The 15,131-nt window shown below is 49.1% G+C and overlaps 1 protein-coding gene across 1 annotated transcript in view; it reads left to right on the top strand.

The window, feature by feature from the left end:
- Nucleotides 1-15,131, top strand: part of SUCLG1 (succinate-CoA ligase GDP/ADP-forming subunit alpha) — an 85,610-nt gene that overhangs the window by 14,217 nt on the left and 56,262 nt on the right. The window contains 2 exon segments of the mRNA XM_075332607.1: nt 6,150-6,253; nt 8,508-8,624. Of these exon segments, the coding sequence (XP_075188722.1) occupies nt 6,150-6,253; nt 8,508-8,624 (221 nt within the window).

The following is a 15,131-nucleotide window of genomic DNA, read 5'->3' as shown; positions in this document are numbered from 1 at the left end:
TGGTTGAAATCCATCTATGAAGCTATCGGCGCGTCTTTTGCTCCAGCATTCGCAGCCGTATGGGCACTCCAAGCTATATCAGCTGGTCAGGCGCAAATTGACGCACTCACACGTACGTCTGCGCCGCAGGTGGCGTCCATAACCTCTCAAACGTCGGCATTTGCGTCCTACGCTATTAATGCTGTCCTGGACTCTGCGAGCCGTACGGCGGTTGCAGCCGATAATTCGGTGGCAATACGCAGGGCCTTGTGGCTACGGGAATGGAAGGCAGATTCGGCTTCCAAAAAGTGCTTAACTGGTTTGCCATTTTCTGGCGACCGCTTGTTTGGTGAGAGATTGGATGAAATCATCAAACAATCCAAGGGAAAGGAAACTTCCTTACCCCAGGCCAAACCAAAAACACCCCAACAGAGGAGGGGACAGTCGAGGTTTCGGTCCTTTCGGGGGGCGGGCAGGTCCCAATTCTCCTCGTCCAAAAGGCCTCAGAAGGATCAGAGGAACTCCGACGCATGGCGGTCCAAATCACGCCCTAAAAAGACCGCCGGAGGTGCCGCTACCAAGGCGGCTTCCTCATGACTTACGGCCTCCTCACACCGCATCCTCGGTCGGTGGCAGGCTCTCCCGCTTTTGCGACACCTGGCTGCCACAAGTAAAAGACCGTTGGGTGAGAGACATTTTGTCTCACGGTTACAGGATAGAGTTCAGCTCTCGTCCTCTGACTCGATTCTTCAGAACATCTCCGCCTCCCGAGCGAGCCGAGGCTCTTCTGCAGGCGGTGGGCATTCTGAAGGCAGAAGGAGTGGTGGTCCCGGTTCCTCTTCAGCAACAGGGTCACGGTTTCTACTCCAACCTGTTTGTGGTTCCAAAGAAGGACGGGTCTTTCCGTCCTGTTTTGGATCTAAAACTGCTCAACAAACATGTAAAAACCAGGCGGTTCCGGATGGAATCCCTCCGCTCCGTCATCGCCTCAATGTCCCAAGGAGATTTCCTAGCATCGATCGATATCAAAGATGCTTATCTCCACGTACCGATTGCTCCAGAGCATCAGCGCTTCCTGCGCTTCGCCATAGGAGACGAACACCTTCAGTTCGCGGCACTGCCGTTCGGCCTGGCGACAGCCCCAAGGGTTTTCACCAAGGTCATGGCTACAGTAGTTGCGGTCCTCCACTCTCAGGGTCACTCGGTGATACCTTACTTAGACGATCTGCTGGTCAAGGCACCCTCTCAAGAGGCATGCCAACACAGCCTCAACGTTACTCTGGAGACTCTCCAGAGTTTCGGGTGGATCATCAATTTTCCAAAGTCAAATCTGACACCGGTCCAATCGCTGACATATCTTGGCATGGAGTTTCATACTCTTCCAGCGATAGTGAAGCTTCCGCTGGACAAACAGCGTTCACTACAGACAGGGGTGCAATCTCTCCTTCAAGGTCGGTCACACCCCTTGAGGCGACTCATGCACTTCCTGGGGAAGATGGTGGCAGCAATGGAGGCAGTTCCTTTCGCGCAGTTTCACCTGCGTCCTCTTCAATGGGACATCCTACGCAAATGGGACAGGAAGCCGACGTCCCTCGACAGGACCGTCTCCCTCTCTCAGGCAACCAAAGCTTCCCTTCGGTGGTGGCTTCTTCCCACCTCATTATCGAAGGGGAAATCCTTCCTACCCCCATCCTGGGCGGTGGTCACGACGGACGCGAGTCTGTCAGGGTGGGGAGCAGTTTTTCTCCACCACAGGGCTCCGGGTACGTGGACTCAGCAAGAGTCCTCACTTCAGATCAATGTTCTGGAGATCAGGGCAGTGTATCTTGCCCTAAAAGCGTTCCAGCAGTGGCTGGAAGGCAAGCAGATCCGAATTCAGTCGGACAACTCCACAGCGGTGGCTTACATCAACCACCAAGGTGGAACACGCAGTCGGCAAGCCTTCCAAGAGGTCCGGCGGATTTTGATGTGGGTGGAAGCCACGGCCTCCACCATCTCCGCAGTTCACATCCCGGGCGTAGAAAACTGGGAAGCAGACTTTCTCAGTCGCCAGGGCATGGACGCAGGGGAATGGTCCCTTCACCCGGACGTGTTTCAGGAGATCTGTTGCCGCTGGGGGATGCCGGACGTCGACCTAATGGCGTCACGGCACAACAACAAGGTCCCAACATTCATGGCTCGATCTCAAGATCACAGAGCTCTGGCGGCAGACGCCTTAGTTCAGGATTGGTCGCAGTTTCAGCTTCCTTATGTGTTTCCTCCTCTGGCACTGTTGCCCAGAGTGTTACGCAAGATCAGGGCCGACTGCCGCCGCGCCATCCTCGTCGCTCCAGACTGGCCGAGGAGGTCGTGGTACCCGGATCTGTGGCATCTCACGGTCGGCCAACCGTGGGCACTGCCAGACCGACCAGACTTGCTGTCTCAAGGGCCGTTTTTCCATCTGAATTCTGCGGCCCTCAACCTGACTGTGTGGCCATTGAGTCCTGGATCTTAGCGTCTTCAGGATTATCTCAAGAGGTCATTGCCACCATGAGACAGGCTAGGAAACCAACGTCCGCCAAGATCTACCACAGGATGTGGAAAATATTCCTGTCGTGGTGCTCCTGCTCAGGGTTTCTCTCCCTGGCCATTTGCCTTGCCCACTTTTCTGTCCTTTCTTCAATCCGGATTGGAAAAGGGTTTGTCGCTAGGCTCCCTTAAGGGACAAGTCTCTGCGCTCTCTGTGTTTTTTCAGAAGCGCCTGGCCAGACTACCACAGGTACGCACGTTCCTGCAAGGGGTTTGTCACATTGTCCCTCCTTACAAGCGTCCGTTAGAACCCTGGGATCTGAACAGGGTGCTGATGGTTCTTCAGAAACCACCGTTCGAGCCAATGAGGGATATTTCGCTCGCACGCCTTTCGCAGAAAGTGGTTTTTCTAGTAGCAGTCACTTCACTTCGGAGAGTGTCTGAGCTAGCAGCGTTGTCATGCAAAGCTCCTTTCCTGGTGTTTCACCAGGACAAGGTGGTTCTGCGTCCGGTTCCGGAATTCCTCCCTAAGGTGGTATCCCCCTTTCATCTCAATCAGGATATCTCTCATCTCAATCAGGATATCTCCTTACCTTCTTTTTGCCCTCATCCAGTTCACCAGTGTGAAAAGGATTTGCACTTGTTAGATCTGGTGAGAGCACTCAGTCTACATTTCTCGTACGGCGCCCCTGCGCCGCTCGGATGCACTCTTTGTACTTGTCGCTGGCCAGCTTAAAGGGACACAAGCTTCCAAATCAACCCTGGCTCGGTGGATCAAGGAACCAATTCTCGAAGCTTATCGTTCCTCGGGGCTTCCGGTTCCCTCAGGGCTGAAGGCCCATTCTACCAGGGCCGTGGGAGCGTCCTGGGCCTTGCGACACCAGGCTACGGCTCAGCAGGTGTGTCAGGCAGCTACCTGGTCGAGCCTGCACACTTTCACGAAACACTATCAGGTGCATACCTATGCTTCGGCAGATGCCAGCCTAGGTAGGCAAGTCCTTCAGGCGGCGGTTGCCCACCTGTAGGACGGAGCCGCTACGGCTCTATTATGAGGTATTATTTACCCACCCAGGGACTGCTTTTGGACGTCCCAATTGTCTGGGTCTCCCAATGGAGCGCCAAAGAAGAAGGGAATTTTGTTTACTTACCGTAAATTCCTTTTCTTCTAGCTCCAATTGGGAGACCCAGCACCCGCCCCTGTTTTTTGTGTACACATGTTGTTCACGTTGAATGGTTTCAGTTCTCCGATATTCCTTCGGATTGAATTTACTTTAAACCAGTTTATAATTTTTTCCTCCTTCTTGCTTTTGCACCAAAACTGAGGAGCCCGTGGCAGCACGGGGGGTGTATAGGCTGAAGGGGAGGGGCTTTACACTTTTAGTGTAATACTTTGTGTGGCCTCCGGAGGCATAGCTATACACCCCAATTGTCTGGGTCTCCCAATTGGAGCTAGAAGAAAAGGAATTTACGGTAAGTAAACAAAATTCCCTTCTTTTCCAGCCTTTTCTGACTAATTAAGACCCTCCCCAAACTTGTGAACAGCACTCATACTTGGTCAACATGGGAAAGACAAAGGAGCATTCCAAGGCCATCAGAGACAAGATCGTGGAGGGTCACAAGGCTGGCAAGGGGTACAAAACCCTTTCCAAGGAGTTGGGCCTACCTGTCTCCACTGTTGGGAGCATCATCCGGAAGTGGAAGGCTTATGGAACTACTGTTAGCCTTCCACGGCCTGGACAGCCTTTGAAAGTTTCCACCCGTGCCGAGGCCAGGCTTGTCCAAAGAGTCAAGGCTAACCCAAGGACAACAAGGAAGGAGCTCCGGGAAGATCTCATGGCAGTGGGGACATTGGTTTCAGTCAATACCATAAGTAACGTACTCCACCGCAATGGTCTCCGTTCCAGACAAGCCCATAAGGTACCTTTACTTTCAAAGCGTCATGCCAAGGCTCGTCTACAGTTTGCTCATGATCACTTGGAGGACTCTGAGACAGACTGGTTCAAGGTTCTCTGGTCTGATGAGACCAAGATCGAGATCTTTGGTGCCAACCACACATGTGACGTTTGGAGACTGGATGGCACTTCATACGACCCCAAGAATACCGTCCCTACAGTCAAGCATGGTGGTGGCAGCATCATGCTGTGGGGCTGTTTCTCAGCCAAGGGGCCTGGCCATCTGGTCCGCATCCATGGGAAGATGGATAGCACGGCCTACCTGGAGATTTTGGCCAAGAACCTCCGCTCCTCCATCAAGGATCTTAAGATGGGTCGTCATTTCCTCTTCCAACAAAACAACGACCCAAAGCACACAGCCAAGAAAACCAAGGCCTGGTTCAAGAGGGAAAAAATCAAGGTGTTGCAGTGGCCTAGTCAGTCTCCTGACCTTAACCCAATTGAAAACTTGTGGAAGGAGCTCAAGATTAAAGTCCACATGAGACACCCAAAGAACCTAGATAACTTGGAGAAGATCTGCATGGAGGAGTGGGCCAAGATAACTCCAGAGACCTGTGCCGGCCTGATCAGGTCTTATAAAAGACGATTATTAGCTGTAATTGCAAACAAGGGTTATTCCACAAAATATTAAACCTAGGGGTTGAATAATAATTGACCCACACTTTTATGTTTAAAATTTATTAAAATTTAACTGAGCAACATAACTTGTTGGTTTGTAAGATTTATGCATCTGTTAATAAATCCTGCTTTTGTTTGAAGTTTGCAGGCTCTAACTTATTTGCATCTTATCAAACCTGCTAAATCTGCAGGGGGTTGAATACTACTTGTAGGCACTATATATTTTTTAGAGAGATATATATATCTCTCTATCTCTCTATCTCTCTCACACTGTATGTATGTATGTATGTATGTATGTATATGTGTGTGTGTGTATATATATATATATATATATATATATATATATATATATATATATATATATATATATATATATATATATATATATATATATATATATATATATATATATATATATATATAGATATATATAGATATATATAGATATATATAGATATATATAGATATATATAGATATATATAGATATATAATATATATATATATATATATATATCACTCACACACACACACACACACACACACACACGTCATATAGTTAATATACACATACATACACATATATATATATATATATATATATATATGTGTATGTATGTGTATATTAACTATATGACGTGTGTGTGTGTGTATATAATATATATATATATTATATACACACACACACACACGTTATATAGTTAATATACACATATATATACACACACACGTTATATAGTTAATATATATATCTATATCTGTAATATATACACATACATTGTATACATTTTAATTTTCTATTGCACGGTGTTGATGCTGTATTGCATGGCATGAAGGCACACATTTGTGTAACCAGCTGGACAGTGATCTCAAAATGTGCCATGTCTCCTCTTATTTTCGGAATATAAACGGTTATATTATGTTGGCTTAGTTGTATTTTCATTCATTTGTTCATTTTATTATTTTTTCTTCAATCTATTTTCCCGGAGCTATGGCTGTGACTCGTAATGACAGCGTTGGTGCCATCTAGTGGCCAGTGTGCAGTATTACATGTCTATGATGGATGAATCATTTTGCGCTTCTTCTTTTTTTAGTGCAACAGAATGGCGTGCGGCACAGCTCCTACACAGCCTCCCGGAAGAACCTGTACATTAATAAGGACACTAAAATAATATGCCAGGGCTTCACCGGAAAACAGGTACATCTCGCCAGATTATTGGGCTGCACATACCTGACTACATTTCCTATTACAGCGGCATCCTCTGGACTACTCACACAATTGACAGACCAGGTTTGGTACAGACGTGGCTTCACCAGACCTTTTCCAGCAAAACATGTGTTGTGAGCCTTCACCGGGCCTGACCCTGCCATGTTACCAAACATCACTCCTAATCCTAATTTTGATTGCTCCAAACCCAATTCTTCCATATAGTCCTTGTAACTACGCCATGGTACACCAAATCCAACATAGCATAAATATATATTTATATATATATATATATGTGTATATATGTGTGTGTATATATATATATATATACATATACATACATACATACATACATACATACATACATACATACATACATACATACATACATACATACATACATACATACATAACAAGGCATTTACCCTCGTTCACCACTTTATGCAAAAGAAAAAAAAAAAATTCCATGCTGGTCTGACATACTAAAGGATTCTGATGAGAAAAGTCTACAGATCCTTGTTCTGACGCTCCATACACTTTGCTTTCAGGCAATTCCAGGACACACTGCAGGAGACCTTGCGCCTCTGAATAGTGGTAGTGTTAATGTCACCGCTTATCATAGGCACCCGGTCTCCCGCAGCGCAGCGCCACCTGGAATTGCCTGTAAGCAAAGTCTATGGAGTGTCAGAATGAGGCTCTATATAATTTTGTTTGTCAGAATTCGTGGACTACGTCAGACCAGCTGGGAATTTTATTTTTTCTTTTGAATTAAATGGTGAATGAGGGTACGTGTCTTGTTTCATTCATTTTTTTTTTTGTTATTGCGGGGCTAGTAACGGTAGGAGTCTGATAGACTCCTCCATTATTACTAAACCCAGGGATTAATACCAGCTGCTATCAACTCCAACAATATTACATCAATTTCCACCACAGCAGTGCAGTCGGGAAGAGTGGGGAAAAGCGCCACAGGTGACGCAGCTTTTGAGGCAGCTGTGAGCTGTTATTTTTAGAGTGGGTGGGGCTAAATAGCCATGTGCCTTCCCAGCCTGAGAATACCAGCCCCTAGCTGACTGATTTACCTTGGTTATTAAAAATAAGGGGGGAGCTCACTGCATTTTTGTCAATTTATTTTTTTGGCTAACTGCTCCTTTTTTTTGTTGTTTTTTTTTTGTTTATATAATAAAACCATCCAATTGTGGAAACTTTAAATATCCAAGCTCTATTGATTAAAATCAACTTTTGTTTGTGAGAAAACTCCTTTAAGTAAATTCAGTTACCTGTGTTTTTTTTTTTGTTTTTTTTGTTTTTTTTTATCTCTAATTTTATATGAAGCTGCTTTTGTCTTTCAATCTGCAAAACGAGACCAAAACCACAGCCTCAATAAGGTGATAAAATCGCAAGTAAAAATAAAAAGGCAAAAAAAACCCAAATTGAAAGGTATTAATCTCAGAATGGTAATGTGGAGGTCGCCTGAGCTGTAGTTTTTGTTTAAACGTAATAAGAATATCTGTGTATGTAAATAATCAAAATATAGATGTAGTTGCATAATAATCTGTCTATGTAGCAAACACATAGACCCATAATATAATTCTAAGCTGTATAGTCATGAAGGAGTTAACCAAAGATAATGAAGCCAGAATGTGAAGCTGCAAAAGTGTTATCAGTAATGTTCACACAGAAAGAATGTACAAGAAACAAACTGCGCTGTGAGAAATTAAGGAGTAAAAGTACTCCCTGTTTAGCTTCAAGGCCGAAGTAGCTTTTCTGTATAATTGGATCTATCGAATACACGAGTCAGTTGATGACGCTGGCTGAAAGAGAGAGCATGGCTGTGTGGTCATTGTCTTATACATTGATATATCGGCACTGGTATACAGCTAATACGGCACTGTCTCTGAATATCCCAAACGAAGACTCCATTAGCAGTCTTCACCCAAATTCCTCCCTTGACAGTTACAATAAACACATTATTACTATACAAAAAAATAAAAAAATGTGTAAATAAGATAAATAGCGCAAAATCAGATTTGCCGCCTCATGAAGGGGTTGGAATAAAACCAGAGCAGATACGGTATCCGCAGACTAGTTATGAGTGAACCTTCCCTTTGACCAGTGGTGGTCACTCAGCAGATGTCTGAGGATCTTGTCTTCCCGGGATCCGCCCCGGCGTCCAGTGATCTCCCCCCCGGGTCTCGTATGGACTCTGCTCGTGACTTCCTCTGATCTCTTCTGTGTTTTTATGCAGGGCACGTTTCACAGTCAGCAGGCTTTGGAGTATGGCACTAGGTTAGTCGGAGGCGTTTCTCCGGGCAAAGGCGGCAGTGCCCACCTTGGTCTACCAGTCTTCAACTCCGTGGCAGAGGTAAGTGTCCTTAGTGACTGCATGTTAGTAAGTGGCCGGGAGAGCAGACAGCAAGTCATGGGGTCAGCGAGGCTCTGAGAGGTCAGACTGCCTCCAATCCTGACAGTATTCTATATCTATTAGTCGCACAGGCTCCATAGTCACGAGTGATGTCTTTCTTTGGTGTCGCATACTTTAGATCCCAGCGCACAGCAGGACGTGCACATGCCCTTTTTTGTTGTTTTAAGTTTTTGGGAATAAAATCTGAACCCTTTCTACCCTAGACCGCCAGGGAATAAAATCTGAAACCCATCTACCCTAGACCGCCAGGGAATAAAATCTGAACCCCCGTCTACTTTAAACCACCAGGGAATAAAACCTGAACCCTTCTACCCTAGACCGCCAGGGAATAAAATCTGAACCCTTCTGCCCTAAACCGCCAGGGAATAAAACCTGAACCCTTCCACCCTAGACCGCCAGAGAATAAAATCTGAACCCTTCCACCCTAGACCGCCAGGGAATAAACCCTGAACCCTTCTATCCTAGACCGCCAGGGAATAAAACCTGAACCCTTCTGCCCTAGACCGCCAGGGCATGGAACCTGAACCCTTCTGCCCTAGAGTGCTCAGGGCACTCCTTTCTACATATGGAGTTTGTTTAGGTTGTGTTTTTATTTTTATTTTTTATTATTTATTTCTAACAAAAAAAAAAGCCTTTCCTTTTACTGCTTCTTACCGGGGTGTCCATCACGGCTTCCTGTGTTTGCTTTTTGTCTGTAGCGCTGATGCCATTGTTGACAGCACTGAAGCCAATTGGCGAGTTGGTGGCTCAGAGTCACTGAGCTCAGTGATTGTCTGCAGCTCTGTCAATTTTGCCTCAGAGCTGAAGACCATTACAGACACTGGGAGCAGCGGTGGACACCTGAGGGTTTTTCTAGATATAAAAAAAATGAAGTAACAATAACCCGAGACATCCTGAGCATTAAGCAATCCGCTCCAACACATAAAGAATCAGTGATGCCGTAACTGAACCTAGGTCTTATGTGAGCACCTCGCCTGCAAATCCTACAACTAATGAAATATTAGTAATTATCATCTTTTCTTTGTCGCTCCATTGGGAGACCCAGACAATTGGGTGTATTGGCTATGCCTCCGGAGGCCGCACAAAGTATTACACTAAAAGTGTAAAGCCCCTCCCCTTCTGCCCATACACCCCCCGTGCTCCCACGGGCTCCTCAGTTTTTATGCTTTGTGCGAAGGAGGCAGACATGCACGCACAGCTCCACAGATTGGTCAGCAGCAGCTGCTGACTATGTCGGATGGAAGAAAAGTGGGCCCATATAGGGCCCCCAGCATGCTCCCTTCTCACCCCACTCTTGTCGGCGGTGTTGTTAAGGTTGAGGTATCCATTGCGGGTACGGAGGCTGGAGCCCACATGCTGTTTTTCCTTCCCCATCCCCCTCAGGGCTCTGGGTGAAGTGGGATCCTATCGGTCTCCAGGCACTGAGACCGTGCTTCATCCACAACTCCTGTGGAGCCTGCTGGATAGGAGCCGGGTACCGTTCAGGGACATGGCCCTGCTACGTGGAGGTACTCTGTATCCCTGTGGGGACCGCGCACAGCAACACTTCAGCCTTGCTGGGTGTGCTAGTGCACCGGGGACCGCGGCGCTGACCGGGTTAAAATGTGCCATTACACACTCAGCGTTGCTGAGTGTGTTTATGTATAGGGACTGCCGAGCTGACCGCCGCTGCCACGGAAACACTGCGGCGCGGCTGGGACTTGTAGTGCGCCGGGGACTTCCGCGCTTATACGGCGGCCGCGCTTATTACTCGAGTCCCCGGCTTTTTGCGGCCTAGTCTCTTTTCCTCCCGCCCTCAGCCCTGACAGGCAGGGGAAGGGCGGGAAGCTGCACAGAACGAGCAGCACTGAGGGCTGGAGCATGCTTTGCATACTCCACCCCTCTCGCTGTGCACAGTGCGGCTCCAGTTCCCGCACTTTCTGGGCCACGCCCACGACTCCCTCCTCTCCTCAGGACGCCGGCAGCCATTCCTGTCAGCTCCTCGGACGCAGCAGAGGGGGACAAAGTCTGGGAGACCCAGGCAGGGACTTGGGTGGCCTCACAACCGCTTTAAGCGGGTGGTAAGCAGCACCTGGGGTGCTAGCCCCATTGTGCAGTAGTGTAACTATACAGTATATGTTTATGGTATATACTTTACACTGTATGGTGCACAGTTGATTTCTGGCTATATACCCTATTGTGTTGCTCAGGGAAGATAATAGCATGGCGCCCACAAAAGGCAGGGGTGCCAAAACACAGGCTTATTATGCTGCCTGCGCCGCATGTACGACCCCGCTACCGGCAGGTTCCACTGACCCTCATTGTGTACAGTGCTCGGGCCCTGTGACACTTACTCAGCCAGAGCCTCTGCTAAGAGGGGCCCAGGGGGAGCCACCTGCTGACAATGTCCAGGTGACGGGGACAGAGTTTGCAAAACTCTCTGAGACTATGGCTAAGATACTAGAAGCTTTGCAGTCCAGGCCGATATCTCAGCACAGGACTCTGTTGAATCTTTGTTCCCTGTCCCCCCTCAGTTGGACCAACAATGTCCTCCCGGGGTATCTCATTGATCCCAGGCTGAGGGTTCTGACACAGACCCCAGCCCCAGACCGACTAAGCGAGCTCGCTTAGATTTTCCCTCGACATCATCATATTGTTCAGGGTCTCAGCGAGGGGAATCTCGGGTTGATGAAGCGGAGGTAGCTGATCAGGATTCTGATCCTGAGGGCGCTCTCAATCTTAATACTCCAGACGGGGACGCCATAGTGAACGATCTTATTGCGTCCATCAATCAAATGCTGGATATTTCTCCCTCTGCTCCTCCGGCAGAGGAGTCGGTTTCTCAGCAGGAGAAATTCCGTTTCAGGTTCCCCAAGCGTACACAGAGTATGTTTCTGGACCACTCTGATTTCAGAGAGGCAGTCCAGAATCACCATGTTTGTCCAGATAAGCGTTTTTCTAAGCGTCTTAAGGATACACGTTATCCTTTTCCCCCTGACGTGGTTAAAAGTTGGACTCAGTGTCCCAAAGTGGATCCTCCAATCTCCAGACTGGCGGCTAGATCCATACTTGCAGTGGAAGATGGGGCTTCACTCAAAGATGCCACTGACAGGCAGATGGAGCTCTGGTTGAAATCCATCTATGAAGCTATCGGCGCTTCTTTTGCCCCAGCATTCGCAGCCGTATGGGCGCTACAAGCTATCTCAGCAGGTCAAGCGCAAATTGAAAAAGCCACATGCACGTCCGCGCCACAAGTGGCGTCCATTACCACTCAGACCTCGGCATTTGTGTCTTACGCTATTAATGCTGTCCTGGACTCTGCGAGCCGGACGGCGGTTGCAGCCGCCAATTCGGTGGTACTTCGCAGGGCATTGTGGCTACGGGAATGGAAGGCAGATTCTGCTTCCAAAAAGCGCTTAACCAGTTTGCCAATTTCTGGCGACAGATTGTTTGGCGAGCGTTTGGATGAAATCATCAAACAATCCAAGGGAAAGGATACATCCTTACCCCAGCCCAAACCGAACATACCCCAACAGAGGAGAGGGCAGTCGAGGTTTCGGTCCTTTCGGGGCGCGGGCAGGTCCCAATTCTCCTCGTCCAAAAGGCCTCAGAAAGAGCAAAGGAACTCTGATGCATGGCGGTCTAAGTCACGTCCTAAAAAGACCACCGGAGGGGCAGCTAACAAAGCGGCTTCCTCATGACTTTCGACCTCCTCAATCCGCATCCTCGGTCGGTGGCAGGCTCTCCCACTTTTGCGACACCTGGCTGCCACGAATAAAAGACCGCTGGGTGAGAGACATTCTGTCTCACGGTTACAAGATAGAGTTCACCTCTCGTCCCCCGACTCGATTCTTCAGGTCATCCCCGCCTCCCGAGCGAGCCGAGGCTCTTCTGCAGGCGCTGCGCACTCTGAAGGCAGAAGGAGTGGTGATCCCCGTTCCTCTTCAGCAACAGGGCCACGGTTTTTACTCCAACTTGTTTGTGGTCCCAAAGAAGGACGGGTCTTTCCGTCCTGTTCTGGACCTAAAACTGCTCAACAAACATGTGAAAACCAGGCGGTTCCGGATGGAATCCCTCCGCTCCGTCATCGCCTCAATGTCCCAAGGAGATTTCCTTGCATGATCGATATCAAAGATGCTTATCTCCACGTACCGATTGCTCCGGAGCACCAGCGCTTCCAGCGCTTCCTGCGCTTCGCCATAGGAAACGAACACCTGCAGTTCGTGGCACTGCCGTTCGGCCTGGCAACAGCCCCACGGGTTTTTACCAAGGTTATGGCTACTGTAGTAGCGGTCCTACACTCTCAGGGTCACTCGGTGATCCCGTACTTGGACGATCTGCTGATCAAGGCACCCTCTCAAGAAGCATGCCAACGCAGCCTCGACGCTACTCTGGAGACTCTCCAGAGTTTCGGGTGGATCATCAATTTTCCGAAGTCAAATCTGACACCGGCCCAATCGCTGACATATCTTGGCATGGAGTTTCATACCCTCTCAGCGATAGTGAAGCTTCCGCTGATCAAGCAGCAGTCACTACAGAAAGGGATACAATCTCTCCTTCAAGGCCAGTCACACCCCTTGAGGCGCCTCATGCACTTCCTGGGGAAGATGGTGGCAGCAATGGAGGCAGTCCCTTTCGCGCAGTTTCACCTGCGTCCTCTTCAATGGGACATCCTACGCAAATGGGACAGGAAGCCGACGTCCCTCGACAGGACCGTCTCCCTCTCTCAGGCGACCAAAGCTTCCCTTCGGTGGTGGCTTCTTCCAACTTCATTATCGAAGGGGAAATCCTTCCTACCCCCATCCTGGGAGGTGGTCACGACGGACGCGAGTCTGTCAGGGTGGGGAGCGGTTTTTCTCCACCACAGGGCTCAGGGTACGTGGACTCAGCAAGAGTCCTCACTCCAGATCAATGTCCTGGAGATCAGGGCAGTGTATCTTGCCCTGAAGGCGTTCCAGCAGTGGCTGGAAGGCAAGCAGATCCGAATTCAGTCGGACAATTCCACAGCGGTGGCATACATCAACCACCAAGGCGGCACACGCAGTCGGCAAGCCTTCCAGGAAGTCCGGCGGATTTTGATGTGGGTGGAAGCCACGGCCTCCACCATCTCTGCAGTTCACATCCCAGGCGTGGAAAACTGGGAAGCAGATTATCTCAGTCGCCAGAGCATGGACGCAGGGGAATGGCCCCTTCACACGGACGTGTTTCAGGAGATCTGTTGCCGCTGGGGGGTGCCGGACGTCGACCTCATGGCGTCCCGGCACAACAACAAGGTACCGATGTTCATGGCACGGTCTCAAGATCCCAGAGCTCTGGCGGCAGACGCATTAGTTCAGGATTGGTCGCAGTTTCAGCTCCCTTATGTGTTTCCTCCGCTGGCACTGTTGCCCAGAGTGTTACGCAAGATCAGGGCCGACTGCCGCCGCGTCATCCTCGTCGCTCCAGACTGGCCGAGGAGGTCGTGGTACCCGGATCTGTGGCATCTCACGGTCGGACAACCGTGGGCACTACCAGACCGACCAGACTTGCTATCTCAAGGGCCGTTTTTCCATCTGAATTCTGCGGCCCTCAACCTGACTGTGTGGCCATTGAGTCCTGGATCCTAGCGTCTTCAGGATTATCTCAAGAGGTCATTGCCACTATGAGACAGGCTAGGAAACCAACGTCCGCCAAGATCTACCACAGGACGTGGAAAATTTTCCTGTCGTGGTGCTCTGCTCAGGGTCTTTCTGCCTGGCCTTTTGCCTTGCCCACTTTTCTGTCCTTCCTTCAATCTGGACTGGAAAAGGGTTTGTCGCTCGGCTCCCTTAAGGGACAAGTCTCAGCGCTCTCTGTGTTTTTCCAGAAGCGCCTAGCCAGGCTTCCACAGGTACGCACTTTCCTGCAGGGGGTTTGTCACATCGTTCCTCCTTACAAGCGGCCTTTAGAACCCTGGGATCTGAACAGGGTGCTGATGGTTCTTCAGAAACCACCATTCGAGCCAATGAGAGAGATTCCTCTCTCACGCCTTTCGCAGAAAGTGGTTTTTCTAGTAGCAGTCACTTCTCTTCGGAGAGTGTCTGAACTAGCAGCGTTGTCATGCAAAGCCCCTTTCCTGGTGTTTCACCAGGACAAGGTGGTTCTACGTCCGGTTCCGGAATTTCTCCCTAAGGTGGTATCCCCCTTTCATCTCAATCAGGATATCTCCTTACCTTCTTTTTGTCCTCATCCAGTTCACCAATGTGAAAAGGATTTGCACTTGTTAGATCTGGTGAGAGCACTCAGTCTACATTTCTCGTACGGCGCCCCTGCGCCGCTCGGATGCACTCTTTGTCCTTGTCGCTGGCCAGCGTAAAGGGACACATGCTTCCAAATCCACCCTGGCTCGGTGGATCAAGGAACCAATTCTCGAAGCTTACCGTTCTGCTGGGCTTCCGGTTCCATCAGGGCTGAAGGCCCATTCTACCAGAGCCGTGGGTGCGTCCTGGG

This window comes from Anomaloglossus baeobatrachus, chromosome 1 (assembly GCF_048569485.1).
Source record: "Anomaloglossus baeobatrachus isolate aAnoBae1 chromosome 1, aAnoBae1.hap1, whole genome shotgun sequence".
NCBI classification, from domain to species: Eukaryota; Metazoa; Chordata; class Amphibia; order Anura; family Aromobatidae; genus Anomaloglossus; species Anomaloglossus baeobatrachus.
Note: the sequence above shows the minus strand (reverse complement) of the source record. Positions and strands in the feature narration are given on the sequence as shown.